Source organism: Pseudorca crassidens, chromosome 13 (assembly GCF_039906515.1).
Source record: "Pseudorca crassidens isolate mPseCra1 chromosome 13, mPseCra1.hap1, whole genome shotgun sequence".
Lineage (NCBI taxonomy): Eukaryota > Metazoa > Chordata > Mammalia > Artiodactyla > Delphinidae > Pseudorca > Pseudorca crassidens.
In genome coordinates, this window is record NC_090308.1 from 53,374,518 (window position 1) to 53,402,500 (window position 27,983).

Genomic DNA, 27,983 nt, shown 5'->3' on the forward strand with positions numbered 1-27,983 from the left:
CTGGTAGCAGCAGGTTGGAACTGATTCAGGATGGCATTGGCAGGGAACACCCATGCCAGCCACCATCTGCCCCTGCATATCCTGGAAGGTCAGGTGAGATTCTCTTTCTCCTTCTGGGCCAGCTAATATATATCACCAACGTACATGTGCCCATTCATTGCAGGAGCAGCCTTGCCTCTTTGAGGAAGGAGAAGCTGAGAAAGACCAAGCTCTTTGGTTCTCTCTTAACTCCAGCATCATCTTGGCACTGGTTATGCCCAAGAAGACAAAATTCCTCTTTTCATTGTCAGTGGTGTTAGGTAGGCTCATACTCACCTGGATTGGATAAATTCTTTCATGTTTCAGCTGCTTCAAATTTGTTTTTATCCTGGCTTGTGCTCTACTTCTGTGTAGAGCTGACAAATATGATTTTTCCCCACTGATTTCCTTTTAATTAATTTCATCCACACTTGTTGGTATTGTCAAGTTTTTTTGCAACTCACGAAATCAGTCTTTGGATTTCCCACTGGGATCTGTCATCATCTTGAGACTTCAGCATTGTTCCCAAATAAACTAAAATTTTCTTTTAGGATGTCATCATCCATATATTCCCCAAAGTTTCAACTTTGTGTCAGGTGCTGTGGTGAGTACGGGAATACAAGGCACAAGATAAAGGGACGGCTTTGCCCTCACGAAATCGCCCAGCAGGGGAGACAAATAATTAAGCTACGGTTACGTTACTTGCAATGAAGGAAAAAGTGTATTCTGCGTTTGCATTTGTTTGACTTTATCATTCTTTAACATATGAAAATGTAATATTTCAACAGTTCATGTATCTGGAAAACAAATGTACCAAAACTGGGATGATTGACGATGGATTTAAGAACAACCGTGCAAATCCCCAATCGTCTATATAGGGGGGAGTGACAGAATTGAAGGGAGCTGCTCTCGTACAGCTTTGCGGTGCAGGAGAAGGGGCTCGTGGGGATACCCAATAAGTCCCTCCGCAAGCCTGCGCGCAGCTTCCCGCACACACCGCCCTACCCAGGCGTCTGCGTGGCAGGGGCGCGGAGCCACGGGCGCACCCAGCGTGGCTCCGCCCCGGGCGCGCGGCTCGGAACTACCGCTCCCAGAAGGCTGTGCGAGTCCGGGAGGGAAGAGGCGGTGGCGGCGGCAGGAAGGGCTAGAGCGGCGTCTCCGGCCGCGGATGTCCACTCGGTGGTCTGTCCGACAGCTCCCGGCCCCCGGACGGAGGACGCAGTCCTTAACGGCCCCCGTAGTCCCGGGCGCTGGCCCGGGCGAACCGCCGCCTCCGCCCGCGGGACGGGCGCGGAGCGGGATGTAGGGCGCTGGGCGCGGAGGCCGCGGGCGCGGCAGGGGTAGCGCCTAGGGCGCGCCGAGGATGGAGAGAGCGATGGAGCAGCTCAATCGCCTGACGCGCTCGCTGCGCCGCGCGCGCACCGTAGAGCTGCCGGACGGTGAGCTGGCCGCGGGCTAGGGGCGCGGGGAGGCCCGGCTGGGAAAACTAACCAAAAGCTGAACAAACGCCCACATTTACTTTCCTTGGCAGGGGCCGGGCTGGGACCTCCTGCTACCCCTCGCCCGCCGCTCCCGCCCGGGGCAGGTGGGAGTTTGGGGGAGGGGTCCGGGCTGTGAAGGTTCTGCTGCTAGAAGAAGCAGGATAGACCCAAGTCTCTCCAGACTATCGATTACGGGTTTTGGCGAAGGAGCAGAAATACCACCCGGAGGGCGGACATCCGGATTCAGAAAACATCACAGTTGTGGGCCATTTTACAGTCTCTGCCTGCTGGGGCTAGAGAGATGCTCCCCAAGTAGTATTGTTTACTTTAAGCTGCTGAGGGGAATTAAGCATTCTTTTCTTTTTCTAAATGTAGAGCACTGTTGTATTTTGACAATAAATAAAAGGGTGTCAAATATCAAACATGTACTTGAAGTACTGTGTGTGTTTACATATATACACTTTACTTTAATATGCATGTCTGCCTTCATTTATTCATCAGACGGACGGGGCTGGGGCGCTTCTACAGAGAGGAGTAAGTCATGAGCCCTGTCGTTTAGGAATTTTAGTTCAGTGTGCCAGGATTTCTTCAGAATAGGTAAAACACTAGTAATAAAAGAGATGAGAAAGAAAGCCGTTTTGTTTGCAGCCTCATGAATTCAGATGGTTTAGTGGTAGTGGGAGAGCGCAGTGCTGTCTCTAAGAGGCTTGATTCTGTATGCCCAACTGAGAGAAAGGGTAGGAGTTAAGTCTGGTGATTTTTTTTTAAAATGCATTGCATTAGTTTATCTTATATCATTTTTTAAAAAAATTTCTTTGAATTGCTGCTGGGGAGGTGATCTGTAAGGTTAGTGAAGGAGAACTTGGGCGAGAGCCATAAAAGAAATGTGGGACTGGAGACCTGAGGATAATTTTTCTGAAAAAAATTTTCCCTAGTCTCTACTTATGATTCAGAACAGGATGATTGTGGCGACTGTTTCTCAAAAGATAATTTTGTACTTGGTACCTTGCTAGTGTAAAGTAAGAGACTGAAAATGATCCTGATTTTAGGAACAAGACTTTTGACTTCAACGTTTTCTTTCTCTGTTTTCTTTCCACCTTCCACCTTTGAGTCCATTTCTTAAGTGCTGATCTCACTCATTTTCCGCAGTCAAATTATTGGTATCCTTTGCTGCGTGTGTAGTTTCATTTACACGGTATTTGTATTGCTCAGTTTAAATCCCGTTTTTTTTAACGTAAATGTGACTTAGAAGACTTTGATAATGTTTCTTGTTTTAAAAGTAATGTGTTTTCATTGTGGAACATTTTGAAAAGAAAGAAAAATAAAATAATCTGTCATTTCACACCCAGTGATAAACAATGTTAGTATTTTCTTTATTTCCTTCTATTATTATTTTTTCTCTTTCTCTACTGAAACTAAGATCATACTGCATATAGTCTTTTATTTTGCTTTTAGAAAACATACAACATTTATTATATCTTTAAATGCTTAATTATTTTGTAGGATTTAATGTAGGTTTATTTTGTAGGTTAATATGTAACAAATATTGAATCTAATTATTGTTTTTATAATAGATTTTATGAGGAACAGGTTTGTACATTTTTAAATCTCAGTCTGCCTTTATAAATATTTCCTTAGGATTATTACATAGAAGAGTATAGATCTAATTATATCAGCATTTTTAAGACTGAGTATCAACCTCTCAACTAACTCTTTGGAAAAGAAAGTTCCACCCACAGTCTGAGAGTCCCTGGAAACTAGAGTAATTAAAAATAAAACTTTTTCCCATGTTGCTTACATTTGTTTTTCTTTGATTATAGTGAGTTTGCTCATCCTGTCCTTTTAATTTATCTTTGTCCCTAAGATGAATGTTTTTGAATTCTCTGAGATTGGCCCTTTCAAATGTTTGTGTGTGTGTGTGTTACATTCTAATTATAAAAATTTAGATTGTTGTGCTTTCATTTTAAGGGCTGAACAGAAGTTCTGAGATCTGTCTAACTTTAGGAAATAATCAGATGTTTATCTTGCCTTGTTAGACTTCAGTGATTAATAAGCACTTGATTGGAGCTAATTATTAAGGTTGGAAAGTTTTTAATCAGCCCTCACTCTAAAATTAACTTTGTTGCATAGGATTAACCTGCAGATATTTTATTTATTGAATTGAATTCTGGGAAAACATATTTATGTTTCCTTGGGATGATGAAAACCTGAGTATTCCCTCTAAGTAATGGAGTGCAGGTTGTTGAGTCATCTTAGGCAGGGCTAACAGGAATATTCTTGTGAGACAGGAAGTGAAAGGAAAACAATTATTTTAGGGATATAGATTCTCTGTGGACTGTAAAAAGTTGGCTTATATTATTCATTTATGTGGAAAAAGTAATCTTAAACTACTGCATTTACAGTGAATGTAATTTGTTTAATAAAATAATAGAACTTGAGCCCATTTGAGCATATATTTGAATAATGATTAGGATAGTTATCAATTTTTTAAAAAATCTCTCCCATTTTATGGTTTGATGAGACATTGAATATAGCATAGTGAATCTGAGCTTCCTGTTCTTTGAGGTTTTCCTTTTAGTTGCTGAGTTCTGAAATGTTATTAATAAAAATGGCCAACATATCTGATAAAGTGAGAGATTGATTAAACTTTTCTTATCACTCTGAAAACTTTTGTTACATACCTAGTTCTCAAGATTTCTTCATGAGTGTGGAGAAGGAAGCACCTGACAGCAAATTTTATTCAGTACTTTCTTAGTATAGTATTTCCTGGATAGTCTCCTTCTAGCATCATAGTTGTGGTTATATTTGTGTCTTCGTACCTTTTAGCGTATGTGAGCTATTTTTTAATAAGGTTAGATACTACTTAAAAAACAAGATCTACCTCTAAATTTTATCTAAATGAACACCCTATAAGTAAAACCCATGCGAACCTTATGGTGCTCACTTAAAAGTATGTACTATCTTGATTTATAAGTTTAAATTCACAAATAAGGGTATTTCCTGTTTATGACTTTGTTTATTATGGAGTGACTTAATTGAAATTGTCATGGTTTAGAAGTTCAGATTTTTATTGGGGCGTGTATTATATGAGAGAGAAAGAATGTTGCCATGCTGAGGGAGGCTTAGTGAAGTGTTTTTCAACTCCTTTTGGTGACTCTCTGTTAGATAATGAGAATAATTGAGTGGTTTCAGTCAGCATTTTGAAAAAATTGAGATGGACGAGAATAAAACAAGTTACACTGTATTGTACATGTTAAGAATAGTATTGTAGGTCTTCCCTGGTGGCGCAGTGGTTGAGAGTCCTCCTGCCGATGCGGGGGACACGGGTTATTGCCCCGGTCCGGGAGGATGCCGCGGAGCGGCTGGGCCCGTGAGCCATGGCCGCTGAGCCTGCGCGTCCAGAGCCTGTGCTCCGCAGCGGGAGAGGCCACAGCGGTGAGAGGCCCGCGTACCGCAAAAAAAAAAAAAAAAAGAATAGTATTGTAGACCTTTTGGCTATTTATATAGTGTATACTGGGGGCAGTGGAAGATTTTTCTTGTGGGGGCTTTGGAATCAGCCAGCTTTGAATTCCAGTTTAGCCATTTAATGCCACCATCACACGGCTTATTACTTAGTGCTTCAGCTTTCTCATTTGTAAAATAGGGATAATACTAGTACCTACTTCATAAGGTGGCTGTGAAGATAAAAGAGATGATGCATATGCATGTGAAGTGTTTAGAACAGTGCCTTTAAGGTAATAATTTAAAACATGTTGGCTGTTATTAGTAGGATTCTTTGGTTATTGAATTATTATTATAGTGAAAGAGTTGTTGCATCTGCATACTGTACTTGTGAATGTTGACAAGGACTAAATTGCTCTTCATGTATACATTCAAAAATAGTAAAATAATGAACAAAAATGTGAAGAAATGGTAACTTTTTTTCTCTTCCTCTAAATACTTCCGGATATATTTCTACATATATAATGTTTTTTCAAACATAATCACAATACCATTATTAGAGCCAACACAAGTAACAGTAATTTTAATTCTCATCAAATACCCAGTCCATGTTCAGTTTTCTCCTCAGAAATATTCACTTACAGTTGGTTTGTTTGAATCAGTATCCAGTCAGGTCCACACATTACATTTGGTTGACTCATCTCTTAAGAATCTTTTAATGATAACAGTTCCCCCTATTTTTTCTTTTTCTTTTTAACTTTCCATTTTTAAGTAATTTTAGACTCACAGAAAAGTTGCATAAACAGTTCCTGTATACCCTTCACTCAGCTTCCCCTCATGTTTACATCTTATACAACCAAAGAACAGTGATCAAAATTAAGGAGTTAAAAAAAAAAATTAAGGAGTTAATATTGGTGTAATACTGTTAGCCACATTCCAGACTTTTATTAGAATTTCATGAGTTTTCCCACTAATGTCTTTTTTCTATATAAGGATCCAATTGAGGATACCACATTGCATTTAGTTGTCATGTTTCCTTAACCTCCCCTGAACTGTGATATTTTTTCAATTTTTCCTTGACTTTAATGGTCTTGATTAAGAGGACTGATCAGATATTTTGTGGAATTCCCCTTAATTTGGGTTTGTCTGATGTTTTCCCATGAGTAGATTAAAGTTACAGATTTTTGGCAAGAATGCTACAAAAGTGATGTGCCCTTCTCAGTGGAAACTCAAGGGCTCCAATATATTGATATGTATTATTTCTGGTGATGTTACCCTTTATCAGATGATTAAGGTGATAATCTGCTGGGTTCTCCACTGTAAGTTCACTGTGGGGGAAATACTTTGATACTATGCAAATATCCTTTTTCTCAAACTTTTACTCATAAATTTTAGTACTGCTATTAACTTTTTAAGGGCTAAATGGGACTTGTCAGTGTTACTTCTCTGTAAGTAACTTATTAAAAAACGTAAAGCTCTAATATGCATTGAATTGAGGAATGACCATTAGTAATACATAAAAGTAAATTCAGGGACTTTCCTGGCAGTCCGGTGGTTAAGACCTCGCCTTCCAAAGCGGGTGCAGGTTTGATCCCTGGTCAGGGAGCTAGGATCCCACATGCCTCGTAGCCAGAAAAACCAAAACATAAAACAGAAGCAATATTGTAACAAATTCAATAAAGACTTTAAAAATGGTCCACATCAAAAAAAAAAATTCAAACGCTATCTGAAATTTATATAAGTATCGCATGAGATCATAGATGTTATTGACTTTTAACTTCTTTTGGATCATATTTCTGTGAATTTATAAAAGATAATAAATGAAAATGTGAGGTAAGTAAAAATAAGACTTTAATGCTGTTTCATAAAAATTTCTTGTGTTATTGACAAGGAGCAAATACTATGTATATTTTAAAATAATTTTAGCATATTTATCTTTGATATTCATATATACTTAACATTCCTCCAAGTACTTGTAAGTATGATGAAACATTGTGCATTATTGCAAATCTTGCAATACCTCTGGTGTTTTTCACTATCCATAATCTTCTTCCACCTCTTCTCCTAGCTTTTTATTTAGAGTTAAGAAAACTCTGAAGTAGTCATAAGTATCACCCTTTGGAAAAAGTAGGAGATAAATTAATTCCTTTTCTTTTTTTTTTTAACACTTAGATAATGAAACTGCTGTTTATACATTAATGCCAATGGTTATGGCTGATCAACACAGGTGAGTGCCTATTTACAAATTTATATATTTTTTCCACAAATTTATATTTTTTAAGAATATAAATTTACCTAAATGTTGCGTACACACATACACACACAAACACACCATAGAGTTTGGACATAGGTTTTGTCCTGCGGCAAGTTATTTAACCTCTATTATAATTTTCTGTCTAAAATTCTATGATAAGAAATTTTCTAAATGCATAGTCAGAACTTAAAACAAGTATTTGCTTGGTCACTGACAGTGAAAGAAACATTATGATGGTTTCTGTTAGAGGTCACTACTGATCTTTATAGCAAAAAGTTAGGGCTGATGGACAAGTTATTCCCTAATATTCTACTACTTTGATGTTCTTTCTATTGAGGTAGTGTCGACACTTCTTTTACAGGGCACACGTGAGGTGTGGTTGTCTGGCTGTGTGATGAGAGAGCTGTAACAGACAGCTCTGCTGTGGTTAGCCATTGGGTAGTTTGGTATTATGAGGAGAAAGTAAAGAGACACTGTATTTTGAAACACGTTTAAAATATAAATGATTTTTTTGCTTTGAACTCCTGTCTGATATAATTAAAGCATGTTTTTGTCTGATTTTTCTTATTTGACCAAAATTAATATAGATAGGCTCAACTTTCTGCAGGGGGAGCAGCCAGTCCTACTCTCTTTGCTTCTCAAGAATCTAGTGGGAGCTGAAGCCAACTTAGGTGTCCTCAGAGCAGGTGACATAGTCAGAGCGGCAGACGAGGAACCCTTCAGCACCAGTTTATAGGTGAGGGCAGTTGGTTTCTGGATGATGCTGCACTGGCTGCTGTGCTACGCTTAGAGAGTAGTGCCTTGTTTTTTGGCTGATGTGGGACAAAACCTTTTGAATAATTGGTAAGAGTAACACTAAACAGCTATTAACTTGAGTTACTATGTTTTTAAAAACTTTTTTTTTTAACCTTGACTCAATTTTCTTTTGGCATAGGTCTGTTTCTGAACTACTATCAAATTCAAAGTTTGATGTCAATTATGCATTTGGACGTGTGAAAAGAAGCTTGCTTCACATTGCAGCAAAGTAAGACTTAAGACATTTTGGATTAAATTTTGGTCTAGAGTAATGATCAGTAAGCTTTGAATCAGTGTGTTCCTTAGTAGTTATGGAGAGAGATGAGAACAGACAGCTGAGTGGTTCTTTGTTTTGTCGAGGGCATAGTGTGCTATGCTTACATTCTTTCACTAGATAGATTGTTAATCTTGGGATTGGACTCAAGTCTTATATCTGATGTTTTAACTTGCTCTAGATCAGATTAGAGGAGATTAGGCACGGGGATTATCTTTCCTGGATATACTTAAGAGGGTACATTCACCAAAATTTTACTTTTATCCCACCAATATAAGATTTTATATGCTAATTGCATGTGAAGTTGTTGGCTTTATATTTTTTACTTAGCTGTGGGAATGATTTTTATTCATAATATTCCAGTGTGTAGCTAATCAATTTGTTGATATCTCATCACCCTTTAGGATTTAGGTTGAGATTACTCTACCTAAATAAAATTGATTTTTCAATATAAATTTGGATTCTGGAAAGCCAAAAGTTGAGAGTACTGTATGGTTTCTTTTATGTGCTAATACTTTATTTCGCTTTATATGAACTTCTCAAATACTTAATAGCTTTTGCATTAGAATGTACCATCTTGAAAGTAGAGGATATTTACTATTTGTGACAGGAGTTAAATTGTAGGTCAATATGGACCCCCAAAATAATGTGTTTAATAGGGCTTTTTGTTTTTTAATTAAGCTATGTCAACTATAGCTGTTTGTTAAATGTGTCTGAACTGTTTTTAATATTGTTTTAGTTGTGGATCGGTGGAATGCTTGGTTCTGCTTTTAAAGAAAGGAGCAAATCCTAACTATCAAGATATTTCAGGCTGTACACCCCTTCATTTGGCAGCTAGAAATGGGTAAATATTTTTTCTTAAGTAGCTTAAGTTGTATTGTTATGACTAAGAGTAGTCAAGGTACTCTACCTTCATTTGGGAATTTTTTTTTTCTTTTGCCCAGTATTTGCCTTGGGAAGAGGGTCTTGGATTATTTTGTTACACTTTTAAACTATAATTTTTATAATTTATTAAGTTTACTAATATTTTTCTTCTTGAAGATATATTTGTCAAAGTTTATTTTTACTAGTATTATAATGACATTTTCTGAAAAGCGTAATTTTCACCTCTTTGTTTTAGTGTCCTTTTTCCTGGTAGTCTTTTGCCTTGTTGAACTCCATGGCTTATTTTCCACATTGTTTAGTTAATTTTATTAATGCAATTAAAGACAGAGTAAATACATTATACTTAGTTTTTTTTTTTAAATAAATTTATTTATTTTTGGCTGCGTTGGGCCTTCGTTGCTGCACGCGGGCTTTCTCTAGTTGCGGCGAGTGGGGCTACTCTTCGTTGCGGTGCATGGGCTTCTCATTGCGGTGGCTTCTTGTTGCAGATCACGGGCTCTAGGCGTGCGGGCTTCAGTACTTGTGGCTCGCGGGCTCTAGAGCGCAGGCTCAGTAGTTGTGGTGCTAGGGCTTAGCTGCTCTGCGGCATGTGGGATCTCCCCGGACCAGGGCTCAAACCCGTGTCCCCTGCATTGGCAGGCGGATTCTTAACCACCGTGCCACCAGGGAAGTCCCTATACCTAGTTTCTTTGTCAAGAATTTCAGATAGTCATGTCTCTGTGTCTGCCTCCACAATATTTTTCTGTTGGACTGAGAAACCAGACTAAAATAGTTGGAATTATGTTTAAAATGAAAATAAGTAGTTTTTGATTCAGGGCTTGAGGAACTTTACATTTATAAACATTTTTTGAATGCTGGAAAACTTTTCTATGAAAGACTATTCCTATGTGTCTCTTCTTTTGATTACTCTTAGAAGTATTTTTGTTGACTGTTTTGAACAGGAATTCTAGGTAGTTGAGGTGGCTGCCTAAGTGAGATGGATATGGGGCTAAAATTGTCCACTGCCTCAGTCTGAGGCCAAATTTTTGTAGACAAGGATTAAAGTGGAACCAGAAAGACTAGAACCATAGTGATGTCTCAGTTGGACAGAGGAGAAGCCCTTTGACCCTGTCTGGTCTGTCCCATTTCCTGACTTAGCACGTGAACCAGTTTAGTTGTCCACTGTTGCAAGAGGTAATGTGTTGATTAAACCATTGTTTTTTCTAATAATTGGCCACATTAGGTATGTTGTAGGGTGTCACGCCCAAGGTCATAGACTAAATCATTCATTCCCTTGTTGAATTGATCTCAGGTCTAGATACATTATCCCAAATGTTGGTAGGATAGTGACAAAGCTCTCTGAAAAAGTTACATATAGAAAAATATCTTAGTACAGTGTCTCAACAACTGTAAATGAAAGGACAGATTGGTGCACAGCAGGGATAAAATGTCTACTGCTGTTGTAGTAGGAGACTTAGTCATTTAGGAGACCATTGCTTTTTTTTTTTTTCCAACTTTGTTGAGGTATAATTGGTAAATAAAATTATAATACATTTAAAGTGTGCATCATGATGAATTTGATCTATACATTGTGAAAGGATTTTTGTCATCTAGTTAATTAACATATCCATCACCTCACATATTTATCTTTTTTTTTTTTTGGTGAGACATTGAATTTGGAGACCATTACATTTTAAAGATGAAGAAATATAACAGATATTATTACATAATTCATATGGTAAATCAGTGAAGAGAAAAGGAGTAAGAAGAGTCCATAACCCTAACATAACATCTAACTTGGATGCCTTTCTATTTCTATAAAGATTACTTTTGATATTCCATACTTAACTATTTTGGTTTTTATATATTGAATGAATGCCTTGTACAACATAGAGGTGTTCAGTAAATGTTTATTAAGTGACTTGATTACTTGTTGCTTCCTGTAGCTTTTGATGGTTTCAGAAATAGTCTTTGGCTCTAATTTCTCTATAAGTTCAAATTTGTCTAGACTGAAGCAGAAGTCATAGGTGAATTCTACCCCTTTTGCTGGTCTATCTGGTTTATGGGGGATTTTGTTTTGTCCCCTCATCTATTGTTGTCAGAGTATTTGTCTTGGCCTGCTTTAGTGTTTCTGTCTTCAGCCATCAGTGCATTAATACTAAATTGCCCTCCTTTCCAGTGGAAAACCCAGTAAGCTGCCTCCGAGCACGTGGATGACTGGTCCCTGTGTCATTTGGGTTACCATAAACTTCTTATAATTGTTGCAGTATCTGGGCAGGAAAACAGTTGTTTCCTGTACAGTAGGATCCAGCATTGCTCATGATTGTATGAGAATATAAAAAGGGAAGACTTAAAAATTATTGTCTATCCTTATGTTGCATATTGGTCAGATTTGAAACATTTTTTCTTTTTTCTTTTTTTTTTTTTTTTTTGCGGTACGCGGGCCTCTCACCACTGTGGCCTCTCCCGCCACGGAGCACAGGCTCCGGACGCGCAGGTCCAGCGGCCATGGCTCACGGGCCCAGCCGCTCCGCGGCATGTGGGATCTTCCCGGACCGGGGCACGAACCCGTGTCCCCTGCATCGGCAGGCGGACTGTCAACCACTGCGCCACCAGGGAAGCCCTCTTTTTTCTTTTTTAAAAAATTTTTTTGCTGCACCACACCGGGATGTGGGATCTTAGTTCTTCAACCAGGGATTGAACCCGCACCTCCTGCAGTGGAAGTGTGGAGTCTTAACCACTGGACTGCCGGGGAAGTCCCAGAAACATTTTTTCTTTATTTTTTGGGCTAGATTGTGAGCTCATAAAGAGCAGAACTCATGTGTTAGTTAACATTTTAGCTCCATTCTAAGCAAAATTGGTGTGCACTTAGTTGGTCTTTTTGATTTACTCAGGGTTCTGGAAAATAGCAATAATGATTATTAAGTAAGAAAAAAGATATAGTTCTCTTATATTGCCCCGTAGTTTTGCAGTTCATTTTTGGGATGGGGATTATGGATTGCTGCTTTTCTTCAACAATCTCTACCCTAAACACTTCTTTAGAGCTTTTTTCCCTGGTACCGTCCCACCTAAGTGTTTATTTTGACAATATGCCAGTGGTCCACGACAGGCTTCTGAATAGATTTTAGAAATCCAGCAATATGGGTGCAGACACACACACACACACAGACACACACACATAATTTAAACAATGCAATATTAATTTTAATAAGACTTTCTGGTCTGTTGCCTCACGTTATTGAAGATTTATTTTCTAAGGTTTTCATAACAATGTGTTAGATGAAGGAACTTTGTAAACTTTTTTTTTTTTTTTGCGGTACGTGGGCCTCTCACCGCCGCGGCCTCTCCCGCTGTGGAGCACAGGCTCCGGTCGCGCAGGCCCAGCGGCCATGGCCCACGGGCCCAGCCGCTCCGTGGCACGCGGGATCCTCCCGGACTGGGGCACGAACCCGTGTCCCCCGCATCGGCAGGCGGACTCCCAACCACTGCGCCACCAGGGAAGCCCACTTTGTAAACTTTTGAACTTAAAAGTTTACTCAGAGCTTTGTTTTCTTCCATTTCTTTGATTATAAAGCTGATTTTAAATGACATTTAACCTCATTTTAGATATAAAAAATCAAAGCAAGGAAAGTAATTTGTTCTCTTTTAAAAGGTTTATTCAGTTAATAAAAATTTTAGCTATTGATTATAAGATTTACTAATTAGTAATCAGTTAGTTATGCTTAGTACTGAGTTGATTAAAGAAATATGATATAATCCATGGCACAAAGATATTTATTATCTGAGTAAATAGTTATATATATTACATGTATTATGTATATTCTTTGTATGTCATATATATATATAGCATACTTGCAAAGGGTTCCTGGACCCAGTTCCACTGTGTGTGTGTGTGTGTGTGTGTGTGTGTGTGTGTGTGTGTGTGTGTGTGTGTGTGTGTGTGTGTATGCTTCCCCATACCAACAAGCAATTCTCGGATGCCAACAGAGTGTCCTAGAAGTCAGCTCAATTCTAACTCTATGTACCTTCAGGTAGAAGCAGATTCTGTAGGTAAAGGGCTCAGTCCTATAAGACCACTCTCTACTTCAGATGCCATTTGCAAGCTCAGTCACAAGTGGTGCTTCTGACTGACTGGCTACAAATTGGAGGTTCCGACAACCCCCTCCAACTCAGGATTCCAGTCGAAAGTCCAGGTTGTTATCAGTACTTTTGACTGACTGGCTATAAATCAGAGGTTCCCACGATCCCTTTCTTGGGTTCAATTAATTTGCTAGAATGGCTCACAGAACTCAGGAAAATGTTTGTTTACTCACTAGATTACTGATTATTATAAAAGGGTATTAAAGGATACGAATCAATAGCCAAATGAAGAGACAGATACACAGGGTGAGGTCCTGAACAAAGAAGGTCCTGGCATGGTCACACGGAGAAACATTTTGATTCCCATCCGGGAAGCTCTCCCTGAAAGGGACAAAAAGCTCTCCTTTTGGGTCTTTATGCAGGCTTCATTACATAGTCATGATTGACTTAAATCATTGGCCACTAGCAGTTGATTCAACCTCCAGGTGCTCTCCCCTCCCTGGAAATCAGGGTGGGACTGAAAGTACCCTGTAGTCATATGGTTGGTTCTCCTGGCAACCAACCCCCACCCTTGGGTGGGACCCAAAATTCACCTTCCCTGAAACGTTTTCAGGAAGTGAGGGCCATTGCCCTTAACTGCTTAGGAAAGTCAAAGGGTTTGGGAGCTGTGACCCAAAAAGTGTGGATTAAAACCAAATATATGTTTTTCCCATAAATCATGGTATCTCAATACTCATATTAATACTATATATACTATTTTGTGTAACATTATACATAATATGCTATTACACATACCCTATTTTATATTTTTTATGTGTGTGTGTATATATATATATATATATCATTTACTCAACTAGATCATAAACTTTTTCATGCCATGGATTAAATCATATTTCCTTAATTCAATACTGAGCATAGTTAAGTATATACATAAAAAGCATATTTTTAAATTTATTTATATATATATATATAGTGTGTGTATCACTTTGTTTCCAAAGCATGAATTTTCATTTAATTATTTAATGAAGGGGAAATTGAGATAAATACTGAAGAGTGACTAGGAATGGCTCAGGCGAGGAGGAAACATTGTGAGCAAAATGAAGTGGTAGGCAGTTCAAAAGGCGGCAAAGGACTTTTGTAGACATGTCTCCAAATAAGATACATAGAGGGCTTCCCTGGTGGCGCAGTGGTTGAGAGTCCGCCTGCTGATGCAGGGGACACGGGTTCGTGCCCCGGTCCGGGAAGATCCCACATGCCGCGGAGCTGCTGGGCCCGTGAGCCATGGCTGCTGAGCCTGAGCGTCCGGAGCCTGTGCTCCGCGGTGAGAGAGGCCACAACAGTGAGAGGCCCGCGTACTGTAAAAAAAAGATATATAGGTGGCCAATAAGAACATGAAAAGATGCTCAATACCCCTAATCAGGGAAATGCAAATTAAAACTACAGTGAGATACCAACTCACACTCATTAGTATGGCTATCAGAAAAACAGTGTTGACAGAATGACAAGTGTTGATGAGGATGTGGAGAAATTGGGACCCTTGTGCTCTGTTGGTGGGAAAGGAAAATGGTACAGATGCTCTGAAAACTAGTTTGGTGCTTCCTCAAAAAATAAAAAATAGGATTATCATATGGGAAATTCCTTGGCTGTACAGTGGTTGGGATTCCTCGCTTTCACTGCTGAAGGCCCAGGTTCAATCCCTTGGTCAGGGAGCTAGAATCACGCAAGCTACATGGCGTGGCCAAAAAAAAAAAAAAAAAAAAAAAAAATTACCATATGATCCAACAGTCCCACTTCTGGGTATATAACACCCCAAAATTTGTCACAGGGTCTTGCAGAAATATTTGTATACTTGAGCTCATAGCAGTATGATTCATAATAGCTAAAACAAAAGGAACCTATGTGTCCATTGACAGATGAATGGATAAGCAAAATGTGGTATATACATACAGTGGAATATTATTCAGCCTTAAAAAGGAAAGAAATTCTGATGCTACAGATGCTACAACATGGATGAGCCTTGAGGACATTATACTAAGTGAAATAAGCCAATCACAGAAAGACAAACTGTATGATTCCACTTTTATGAGGTACTTAGATAAACCCAAATCATAGATACAGAAAGTAGAATACTGGTTGCCAGGGGCTAGCAGGAGAGGGAATGGGGAGTTACTGTTTAATGGATATAGAATTTCAGCTTTGCAAGCTGAAAAGAGTTCTTGAGATGGATGGTGGTGATGGTTGCACAACAATATGAATATACTTAATATCACTGAACTGTACACTTAAAAATGGTTCAGATGATAAATTTATGTTATGTGTATTTTACCACAGTAAAATAAATTGAAAAAAAAGTGAAGTAGGTAGGGGGATGAATAGATACGCATTTTATTAATTTTGTGGTTTTTATAACTCATCTTAGTATTTTAAATATTTTGCAATCAAGAATGTAGGATACAACATTGAGACATCATTTTACTCTGTCCATTCCCCTTCCATTAGACTTATATTGTCTGACATTTCTAATGAAGATTACTATTCCAAATATTCTGTCAACTCTAGAAATTTCTCAGCATTTTGAATGATGAATTTGTCCCAATGGCATGAAAACCTCATTGTGCCTTTTCTTTATCCTATTATCTTTGAGTCATAGAAAAAATTCTGTGTTTTGTTTCAGATGTTACAGTACTTATTTAAATATTGCAGATGGAAGTTGATATTTGCCATTAATTAATGTTGAGTATAGTTACTGTTTCAGTAAAATAATTGTCATTTGCTTATTTTTCTAGTACCAGTTATCTGTAACTGTCTCTTTCTTTTCAGGCAGAAGAAATGCATGAGTAAATTATTAGAATACAATGCTGATGTCAACATTTGTAATAATGAAGGCCTTACAGCAGTAAGTGCTAAGAATTTTTATCTGCGATTTTAAAAATACTTTTTAGAAAATAATATTTGAAGGTGATAGTATGCAAAATGTAGTACAAGTATTTGTGCAGTTCCTCTTTGTGGTAATTGGGAAGATACAATATGATTGAGACACAGTTCTCAGCTATATTTATTAAGAGAAGTTAAAGTTCACCATTTTTCTCCTTTCCCCTTATTTTTTAACTTTATGACCTTTCATTTATTTTGAAGTCTTGATCCCCTAGCTTTTGTCACTGACTTTCAAGGGAGTTTGTAGGAGCATCTCCACTGAGGTGTGTTATGAGTTCATTATAGGACAGCTGTTTTTCATTATGTCCTTTTAAATTCTTTTAATATATACATGGTAGGAAAATTTGGATGGCTATGTTTTTATAACTCATTTTAGTTTTAAAAAAGCAAAGGAATGAATAAAAAAAAAGGAAAGGAAATAAAAGGTAACTAAGGGAATGATCACTCACCTGTACTCCCTGCACTCAGAGATAATCACTGTTAATATTTTAGCCTGTATCCTTTCAGACTTGTTATATCTTACTTAAACTAGTATTTTTATCCTTTTTGCCATGTCACTTTCTTTTCAAAAATATGATTATATTTTTTTGATCCACATAGATATTGTAGGGAGGGTGGTGTGGGATATTTCTGAAGAGATTGCTGAAATCCAAAAATTTTAATCATATTGTCATTTAATGGAGCATATTTGATTTAGAAGTAGAGATAAAATAGAATTATGTGATTACTGAGAAATTGTTTTGACATTGTGACAGAAATAAATTTTGTTAAATTTTACCTTCCTGTATGTGAGGTGATGGAGATTTTAATTAAATGGATAGTGGAAATCCTTTCACAATGTATATCAGATCATTGTGATGTATACTTTAAATGTCTTACAGTTTTGTCAATTATACCTCAGTAAAGCTGAACTTTTTTTTTTTTAACCTTCCTTTGGTAGTTTTTGTAAATTTTGAGTCCTTTAATTTGTGAATAAAGAAGAATATTGAGTATTTACATACCATGCTAGTTTTCAAGGCCTTTCTGATTAAATTTTTTTTTTTCAGTGGGCAGGGAGGGAGCTGGGGCATAACAAAACAGCTTTCCTAAGATGTGAGTTATTCTGAGAATGACTTGTTAAAGATTAAGTTCAATCATGATTATTATATGGAATTCACAATTCCTGTGATAATCTACATTTTTGTTACATAGTAACAATATAACACCATTTACTCTGTAAAGGAAAACTGTATTCCAAATATCTACAGAATGCTATAGTGATATGGTAGGTACCACAGAGGGTTATAAAACTATGGAATTGACATAGCTCTATCCTTAGGACACTCTCTAGTATAGGTAAGATAAGATGCTCAGTACTAACATAGTCTGTTTAATCGCATAAGTTTTTATCTGCTAATTTTCCCCCTTCACTCCTGAACTTTAAGGGAAGTGGAATATAAAATTTTTAAAAATAAAATTTTTATTAAAAAATTATTCATGCATATATTTAAAGAGTCAAATGATTCTACAAGGCTTATTATATAAAAACAGTCTCAGCTCTTTTTCTGCCTGGGACCAATCTCAGTGTTCTATCCTGTGGCCCTGATTGGTGTGGTGTGCCTCCTTCTCTTAGAAACAGTTCTGGCCACCAAGTGTGTTCCTGCCTAGTCCCAGGTCACATGATGGAATTAATTCAACAGCCAGGCACATTGACCCCATCAGCTGAAGGAAGCTAGCTAGGATGGTGGAAATGTGGTGCTGCAGAATTGAATAGTGGCCACCAAGCATGTGGGGCAGTAAAGTCAAGGGCTCCTGAGATGGAAGAACCTTCAGTGGGGAGTCAAGATCCCCAGGATTTTTCATACAAAAGGAGAGAACTGTTGACTGTATACTTTGTAGGCTGATCACCCTCACAAAGGGCTCCTCATGTTTCTTCATTCATTTGTTCTTTGAACAGGATTTTCTTGGATACCTATTATGTGCTAGGCACTTTACTGGTATGGGGTTAGAGCAGTAATTTGACTGACCCAGTCCTTGTCTTCCCCAAACTTCCAAGGAAGTCAGGATAGTCAACAGGCAATGGTGACACATTGTAATGAATGTTAACATAGGTGATGGAGATGCTGTAGAAGTCAGTTAAGGGGACCCATCCTCACCAATGGCATTGGAGGAGGCATCCCAGGGAAGTATCACAAGAGCTGAGGCCAAAGGGACAAACAGAAGTTAGACTAGTGTAAGTGGTGATTGTGAGGTTGGGAGTGGTAGTGGGGTTCTAGCTCTGTGGAATAGGTTGGCAAAGGCTTGGAGATGCAAGAGAGCATGCTACATTGGAGCAGTGAGCTTAACTGGTGTTCAGATACCGCTGGGGGTTTATGAAGACTTCCAAAGGTCTGTAGCATGGATAGTTAAGGGGGTCACTTTCCAGGTCTTCAGCCTTTATATGTGTGCTCCTTCCTCAAGCTGATTACTCAAGGACACCTTGCGCTTCCCACCTTCACCTTCAAAATCACTCTTCTATCACTTATGTTTTTATTTATTTTTATTATTTATTTATTTATTAAATTGAAGCATAGATGATTTACAGTACTCTTAACTGAGCCTTTTGTAGTACGGAAGTTTTAATTTTTGATGTTCAGTATATCAGTTTTTCCATTTATGGATTGTGTTTTTGGTATCAAGTTTAGGAACTCTTTGCCTAGCTATACATCCTGAAGATTTTCTCCTATCTTTTTCAAAAAGTTTTATACTTTTAAATTTTACATCTAAACCTGTGATCTATTTTGAGCTAATATTTGTCTGTGATGCTTAAGTCAAGGCTTATTTTTTTTACCTATGGAGTCTAGTTACCCTGGCACTGTTTGTTGAAAAGGCTATATACTTCCTGCATGAGATTGGTTTTGTCTCTCTCTCAAAAATCTTTTGGGCATATTTGTATGGGGTTATTTCTGGGTCCTCAGTTCTGTTCCAGTGATCTGTCTGTCCCTTTGCCAATACCACACTGTCTTGATTACTCTAGCTATATAGTAAGTCTTAATATCAGGTAGAGTAATTACTCCCACTTTATTTTTCTTTGTCAAGATTGTGTTAGCTACTCTGGTTCTTTGCCTATCCATATACATTTTAGAATAAACTTGTCTATGACAAAAAACCTTGCTGAGATTTCTTATTGGAATTGCATTAAGCCTGTAGATCAATTTGGGGAGGATTGACATCTTTACTATGTTGAGTCTTCCAATCTATAAACACAGTATGTCTCTCTGTTTATTTAGGTCTTTGATTTCTTTCATCAGAATTTTGTATTATTCAGCTTACAGATCTTGTGCATGTTTTAAGTGTATAGCTAGGTATTTTATTTTCTTTGGAGCAATTGTAAGTGACGTTTATATTTTTTAATTTTAAAAAAATTTATTTTATTTATTTATTTTTGGCTGCGTTGGGTCTTCGTTGCTGCGCACAGGCTTTCTCTTGTTGCAGTGCATGGGCTTCTCATTGTAGTGGCTTCTCGTTGAGGAGCACGGGCTCTAGGCATGCGGGCTTCAGTAGTTGTGACATGCAGGCTCAGTAGTTGTGGCACATGTGCTTAGTTGCTCCGTGGCATGTGGGATCTTCCAGCACCAGGGCTCAAACCTGTGTCCTCTGCATTGGCAGGTGGATTCTTAACCACTCCACCACCAGGGAAGTCCCGCGACATTGTTTTTAATTTTTATTTCTGCATGTTCATTGATAGTACATGGAAATGCAGTTGCCTTTTATGTGTTGATCATGTAGCCTGTGACCTTGCTGAACTCACTTATTAGTTCTAGGAGTTTTTGGTAGATGCCTTGGGATTTTCTACATAGACAGTCATGTCATCTGCAAATAGAGATAGTTTTATCTTTTCCTTTCCAATCTGTATGTCTTTTATTTCTGTTTCTTCATTTATTGAACCTTAACATTTTTTTTTGTTTTCTAAATACGTGTTGTTAATTCATTACTAGACTTCCCTGAGCTTTGTAAATATCCTCATAACATGTGTTCAGTACCTTTCACCTTCTTGAATAGTTCTGAAGGAGTCTGTTATGGGGACTGCTGTTCTCTAAGTGAGATTGGTTGATTTCTAGGCCTGCTTTACAGCGTTATTTGGAATATCTCTTCACCATCATCCCAGAGATTCCTTTGCCTTTCTTTTGTTTTGGGTTTTTATTTATAGGCATACCTCAGAGATGCTGCAGGTTCTGTTCCTGACCATGTCAATAAAATGAATACTGAGATAAAGCAAGTCATACAAATATTTTGGTTTCCTAGTGCATATAAAAGTTATATGTAACTTCAAGAAGTGCAGCAGAGTGTTACTACCTATCCTTGAGCCTTTTGGGAGTTCTGTGATCTGAATCTACCTTCTTGGTGCTCTATTACTGGTTTAGGATTCAGCTCTTTGTTCTGACAATTCAGACAAAAGCTTCCAGCTTGCAAAATGTGTTGCTCTTGTATTCTCTCCTTTTCTTTTTCTTAATAGGTCTGTCCTTTAAGAAAAAGTACTCTTTACTGTCATTTCAGTGATGTTCGGGGAAGAAGTAGGAGCTGATGCATGGCTTCAGAGTTACCATTTTAAAACAAAAGTTTCATGATATATTTTTTTAATGGAAAAAAAGTCAGATGAAAAATGCATGGACAGCATAGTCCAAAGTTTTAACATTGATTATCTTTGTGGGGTAGACTTACAGGTGTTTTATATTTTTTTAATCCTCCCCATATATGTTATTTATATATGTTACATGCATTATGTGTAAAATATAGGAAGTAAAGAATATGCCACCTACTGTCATATTAATTACTTTTTAACTTACGTTTGTTTCTGGGGGAGGAAAAATATCCAGTACCTCTTCTCTAGAGATAAGCTATACATACAGTCCATGGTCATCTAAGAAGCAGAGTATTTGGTGATCCTCAGTTTAGGATTTTTAACTACTTTGAAACCATGAAATGCTTGATTTTGAAGTACATGGTGGTGTAACCTACATCCTGATGCATATTTTTTCCCCATATAAAAATATAGGAAAAAAGTATATTGGCTTAAATTTTAATTTTAATATTTAGTGTGCATATCATGTTCACAGTTGATGAATAATTGCATTATTTATCTGCTGCTTTTATATGAAACACTCTTGCACAAATGTTAAGTAACCTAAATGGCTGCACAGATACACTGGCTGGCTGTGAATGGGCGGACAGAACTACTCCATGACCTTGTACAGCATGTCAGTGATGTCGATGTTGAGGATGCGATGGGGCAGACAGCGCTGCACGTGGCCTGCCAGAACGGTCACAAGACGGTAAATAAAGCCTCAAGGACTTTAAATTAAGTTGCATCTGTTTAAACTTTGAATTCATGAAAAGTTTTCCACTGTGTATAATTGGAAACATGAAGCAAAATCTTATAACATTTTCTGTGTCATGTGGTCTTCTGATTAATATATTCTATGTGGATAAAAGGAACAGAAAATAGTGTTTTTAAATATGTTTAATGTATTTGTAATTTGGATTTCAATTTTATTTCTGATTCATAGATTCTTTTTTTTTATTTCTGATTCATAGATTCTAATAGCTGAATATTTTAAATTTTAAATGTAGTATGTTCACATATAATAATTTTAACAGTTTATAATGTTTCTTGTCCTCAGTTTTATCAAATAACTTTTTCATATTTTTTACCATTTTCATATTTTTACCCTTAAGCCTCAAGTTTTGGAATTAGTGAAGAAAGTGAGCTCTGACATTGCTTAAATAATTCAACTTGGATTAATTATTTTTCTACTCTCTTGGAATATGATTTAAGTGCTAGAGTCACAGCTGTTTTCTTCCTTACTTTTGATTTCTAAAATCATGCATTTGTTTTAGGCAGTCCTTTCCTGTTATCCCTATGTATAAACACTTGGCTTTTAAAATTGCTAATAGTTTTCTCTCTCATTAGAAGACTGGTGCTTTATTTAAAGATTGTTAGCTTAAGATTTTAGATTGAATTTCTGCTTTTTGTATTTTCCTATCCTGGTTACTTTCATTTTTTTCCCACATTTAACATTATGGATAATAGAATATTATGTATTTACTAACTAAACAACAAAAACCAATTGAAAACCAAAAAACACCACCAGCATCTACAAAGATACAGAAGTTTGCTTGTTTATATTTATTTTTTTGTATACACTGAGTCTTATCTTTTTGTTGGGAGAATTCCTAGTAGAATCTAGATTTCTGTCTCTGCAAACACTTTTTTTTTGTGGTACGCAGGCCTCTCACTGTTGTGGCCTCTCCCATTGGCGGAGCACAGGCTCCGGACGCACAGGCTCAGCAGCCATGGCTCACGGGCCCAGCTACTCCGCGGCATGTGGGATCCTCCCGGACCAGGACATGAACCTGTGTCCCCTGCATCGGCAGGCGGACTCTCAACCACTGCGCCACCAGGGAAGCCCCGTGCAAACACTTTTTTCCTAACCTAGGTTCAGGATGTCAGATCCTACGTATTTAGATGCTTTATGTATGACCTCAATTCATAGAATACTGCACTTCTTTTAAGATAGTGAGCTCAAGGTTGACATTGTCTTATGTTTAATAAGAGTTGGATAAAAGGAAGGATATATGCTTTTTCCTTTTTTTCTTTCCTGGCATTTCTTCTGAACACCAATGTTCGTTTTTATTCTTTTGTCTTTTATCATCTGAAAACTAACCCATTTGTATTCAAGGAGTATTCCTTTTCGTTACCTTTTACTTTCTCTATGTCAGTACTACTAAATTTAAGAAGTATTCTGTGTGGAAAACAAAAAATCATCTGAAATGTTCTAATCTTGACTGGCCCCAGTAAGCAACTGCTGCCTGTTAGAGAAAGAGTCCTGCTGGTAGCTCTTACAGGACAGAAAAGCACCCGCTTTAATAGAAATACTCCCTGCCGTTAACGAACGAGTGGCGTGTCATTTACTAAGATTGTAAACCTACTTGTTGCCCGGGAACTTGTGTAGTAAAAAACGGGAATTCAGATTAGGAATTACCTACAAAGGCTAATTTTAGCTGCCTTAAGCCAGTGAAGAAACAAGAATGACGCAAAAAACCTTGGTTCAAAACATGTGCATTACAGGGTGCATTAAAAATTTAGAATTGCCTATGAAGTTATTGAAGAGTAGTTAGTATAAGTATAATACGCTCCATATGGTTTACCACCTAAAGCAGGCGTGGTAAAGTAAGGGAGAATTCCTCATAGTCCTCATAGCATATGCCTTTGAAGAATTGTATTTTCAGAAGATTTATAGGGGGCCTGACTTCACTGTGGTGATGGGCTTCACAGAGTGAGATTTTGCAGGTATGATACAGGAGGAAGAGTACAAAAAGTCATGTTGACTTGTGATTGATTGTATTAGTGAGTGAGATTCCTTTCTGTCATAGTTGGCCCATTATAGTTATCTGTGAGGATCGTATACAAAGAGAATGTTTAGCACTATTTTCCAATTCATTGTATGCACCTTTAATCCTTCAATAGGGCAAAAAGGAATCCTGAAAAATTAGGCCATCTGCTAGCCTCCAGGCTGAATTATACCTCTAAAAATCTGTGTTGATAGTTGTGCTATTATTACCTGTGTGTCATAATTACTCATGTATTTCTGGGACATGTTCAGATCTCAGTGGATGAGAATATTCTTTTATCTTGAGTTGGATATGATTTAAGAGCTCTGAGATATGTTATTACAGGGTAGATGTTATTGATTTTGTTTTTAACCCTTTGTATATTTTTCCATAAGTTGAACAGAGTCTAAAATGCTTTGTCAGATTTCAGCAAATGAAAATGGCCTTTTCATTGTCTCAAAGTAGTCAGTTTTTGCATAAATTCATTAAAAGGTCTTCAAAACTTGTGTCCATGTAGACATATACCAGTGCACATAGGTTTCAAGATTTATATATATTGGTTATATATATATTTTATAGAATGAAATGTAAAACTTTAAAGGGGGAAAGAAACTCCCTTAAAAATATTCTCAAAAGCACATCAGCTCATTTCAAATTAAAGAGGATGATACGAAAAAAAAAAAAAGATGATATGATAAAGAAATGCTCTGAAATTTACTTTCTAATCTCATTTTAAGGTAAATCTCAAGAATGCATGAAAAGATTTTGAACAACTGGCTAAGAGCTCTAAAGCTTTGTAGAATTTATAATTGAATACCGTATTCTTGCTTTGATGACAAATAATTTTTAGATTTACATGACTTTTTTACAGATAAAAGATTTGGAAGAAAGATTGATTTTGTCATAACTAAGAAATCAAGTAATTTTTGCCATGATTTCCTATACATGCATCTGTTTAATTAGAGGTAAACCAAGATAAGGGTCTTTTCATCATCTTGTTGGAAGGAAGTGATTTGGGCAGTTGAAGAGTGCAGCGTGACCATTTTTGTTCTTGTAACATAATAGCACTATGATTTTAAATGACTTCTATTCCTATTTTAAAATGATCAGATGAAAGAAATGATCAACTCCTTAATAATTTAATTTTTTATAAATTTCCTTAGGTCAGCTGTTATTAGCTATACAATACCAGAATTATGGTTTGTCTTTGGATATTGATTTAAAATAAAAAATAATTAGAGAATTTGGTTATTCATCTGGCTTATTATATAGTCTTTGACAACTTTTTCTTCCCCTGCCTTTATCTACCTCTTAAGATATAATCTGCTGATTACACAATTAAGGAAAGTGTTGTGAATATTTTGGAAGATACTTAAGAGTAATGATAGGGGCTTCCCTGGTGGCGCAGTGGTTAAGAATCTGCCTGCTAATGCAGGGGACACGGGTTCGAGCCCTGGTCTGGGAGGATCCCACATGCCGCGGAGCAACTAGGCCCGTGAGCCACAACTACTGAGCCTGCGCGTCTGGAGCCTGTGCTCTGCAGCAAGAGAGGCCGCGATAGTGAGAGGCCTGCGCACCGTGATGAAGAGTGGCGCCCGCTTGCCACAACTAGAGAAAGCCCTCGCACAGAAACGAAGACCCAGCACAGCAAAAAATAAAAAAAAATAAAATAAATTAATAAACTCCTACCCCCAACATCTTAAAAAAAACCAAAAAGAGTAATGATAGTATTGGTACTGTTACTACCATTATTAATATTGATGATGTGATTCTGTAAGAACAGTACAAAGAGCACTACCTGGACTCTTCATTCATTTGCTCTTATGCAGTAAGCTAGGCCTAATGTGTTGTTTGATTTTTAATCTCATTTTTAGAAAGTGTAATAAAACCTAATATTATTCTACATAGGTATAATTGACTCCATTTTTTTTGGGCCATAAATTGAACTTACTTTTTGGTAATTTTTTTCTTTGTCATTAGGTCTTTAAGATGTATTGATGTGTTGAATTGCCACAAATGGTTGATTACTGTTTTCCTGGAATAACTTGGACTTAGAAACTCTAGAGAACTGTCAAACGGTTCAATCTCAATTTCTATTAGTTAAAGTACACAGCAGGATTAGTTCTTGGACTAATTTCAGTTCACTTAAGGAAATTTTATTTTTATCACAATAGACTTTATATTGCTAAATTTAGATAACTGAATATGATGGTTCACAAACAATATGAAATGATAGTTGAACCCTGCTTAGAGTAGATTACCTTTGATAGAACTGACTGCATTTTTTTTTTTTTTTTACTGAAATTGTAGGCTTGTTAAGGAACAGTGCTCATCTACGTTCAGTCAGCTCTCTTGATATCTTTAGCCAGCTTTGAAGCTTTTCATCCAGAGAATTACAGGGCAGCCATGCAAACTTAATTGAAAGCTTTTGCAAAAACATTAACTGGATTCAGCCTTGAAGCACGAAGGTAGATGTACTTAACATTTCAGGATATGTTTTTAGGTTCAGAGTAATTTTATTTATTCTAATGTTAGAATTCTCCTTTCATCACTTCTGAGAAATGTGAGCAAATAATAGGAAATTCTATTACTGTGATTTTTTTTCCTAACACAACTGGGTAATATTGATTTTTTTGCTAGGTATTACATAAGGGTTCAAAGTCTTGATAGGCTTAGGTGGACAGGTTTCTAGAGAAGACCTATAAACACCAGTCACTGACTCGTGAGTTGGCCATTTTTCTTAGTGCATAAGTTGTTTGTGCATTGCTGTTCTGTCATCAGAATTACTTTTTTTTTTTTCTTTTGCCATACGTGGGCCTCTCATTGCTGCGGCCTCTCCCATTGTGGAGCACAGGCTCCGGAAGCGCAGGCCCAGCGGCCACGGCCCATGGGCCCAGCCGCTCCGCGGCATGCGGGATCCTCCCGTACCGGGGCACGAACCCGCGTCCCCTGCATCGGCAGGTGGACTCTCAACCACTACGCCACCAGGGAAGCCCCAGAATTACTTTTAATGAGAGATGAAAGATGCTTTTTTTGTTGTTTGGCTATCATTGTTTTAGTAAATGAGGATACAACTTATGTTGTATGGTTTAATATTGGTTTTTACTTATGGTTTAATATTGAATATTCCTTTCTACTTTGGTCAGTGTCGTTCAGAGAGTTGACATTGATAAAGTAGAGCTGCCTTGGATTTCTTGCTTTGTAACTTATCAGTGTATTGGGTACAGGTGGTCTTGGTTAGTCACTGCCTTCAATTAAATGACTTTTGAGATTGTCCCAGACATTAGCTTTGCACATTAGTTTTCCACTCAGGATGTTGTTTTATCATTTGAAAGGTCATGACGTCTGTTGAAAGTGTGTTGTTTCTTGAGGATTTCTTGAAGCCTATGTGAAAATCGCCTTTCCATGCTTTTCTTTCAGTATTCCTTCCCAGCTCTTCCTTACTCTGTAAGGGGGAAGACTCCCCTTGTAGATTATCTAGGAATAGGATAATAATGTGTTTTTGTTTTTTAAGGGGGAGAGGGTTGGACAGGGAATTTGAAGGTCTGAATTATTTTAAAAACATATTTTGGTGATCAATATTACACACATAAAATGATTTTAGTTCAGTGTACTTCTTAAAATTATGTTATATTAACTTGAAAGATACAGGTAATCAGCTCTCAGTCACAGATATTTGTTAGTATACTTTTACATGTTTACATTTACTAAATTGTAAGCTGCTGAGCTTAATTTTTGCAAGTAAATGAGAAACCATAAAAGTTTGAAAACAGGGGAACTTATGACCGTTGTAAATTACAGTGATTTATTTTGGACTTCATGGCTTATAGTCTGTTAAACAGACACAATGCAGTTTTCACCGAAGTACTTGTGTGTAGGGGTTTAGGGGTGAGAAATTTGCTAAAACAAATTGAATCCAAATCTGTCATAGAGAATCCTATCAGTTTTTCTGGATAGCACTAGTCACCATCTAGCATACTACATATTTTATTTCTCACGTCCCTTTGTTTTCCTTTTCCACTAGAATGTAAGCTTCATGAAGGCAGATGTTTGTCCATTTTGTTCATTGCTGTGACTCTAACATCTAGCACATACTACTAGCACATACCAACATTGAAATTTTTGTTGAAAAATGGAATGGGCTAGTCAAATGCAGTATCATTCCAAGCAGTTTTTTCTGCCATTTTCTTTCCGTTTGTAAATGTTTGTAATTTTTTTCTTTTGTACCTTTAAGTGAAGCGTATGTTGATAGTGCTGATTCTTATAGAAGATTGTATCTGGTTTGTTTATTGCTGAAAATTTCTGCTTTTGAGACTCCTTAGGGATTGTAGTGGTTGAATCCAGAATTTATTCTCTTTGATTTTGTTTTGCCTTATGCTTCTGTATAATTTAAAATCTTCAAGCAGTATTGTTTCTTCAAGGGCTTTTACGTTTTTAATTTAATAGTTTCCTCCACCTGAATTCTCCCAGTTTCAAAGTTATTTTGCCCTTC

General features: G+C 37.3%; 1 protein-coding gene across 3 annotated transcripts in view; it reads left to right on the top strand.

The window, feature by feature from the left end:
• Positions 1-1,132: 1,132 nt before the first annotated feature.
• The window catches only part of HACE1 (HECT domain and ankyrin repeat containing E3 ubiquitin protein ligase 1), a 94,935-nt gene continuing 68,084 nt past the window's right edge, over positions 1,133-27,983 (top strand). For 2 of the 3 annotated variants that reach the window (XM_067702468.1, XM_067702469.1), the window contains exons 1-6: positions 1,133-1,457; positions 7,113-7,167; positions 8,129-8,218; positions 9,003-9,107; positions 16,028-16,103; positions 21,301-21,432. In XM_067702468.1, coding sequence (XP_067558569.1) covers positions 1,382-1,457; positions 7,113-7,167; positions 8,129-8,218; positions 9,003-9,107; positions 16,028-16,103; positions 21,301-21,432 — 534 coding nt within the window. In that variant the 5' untranslated portion in view covers positions 1,133-1,381. The remainder of the gene's footprint in view (positions 1,458-7,112; positions 7,168-8,128; positions 8,219-9,002; positions 9,108-16,027; positions 16,104-21,300; positions 21,433-27,983) is intronic. The other variant, XM_067702467.1, reaches the window with a different exon arrangement.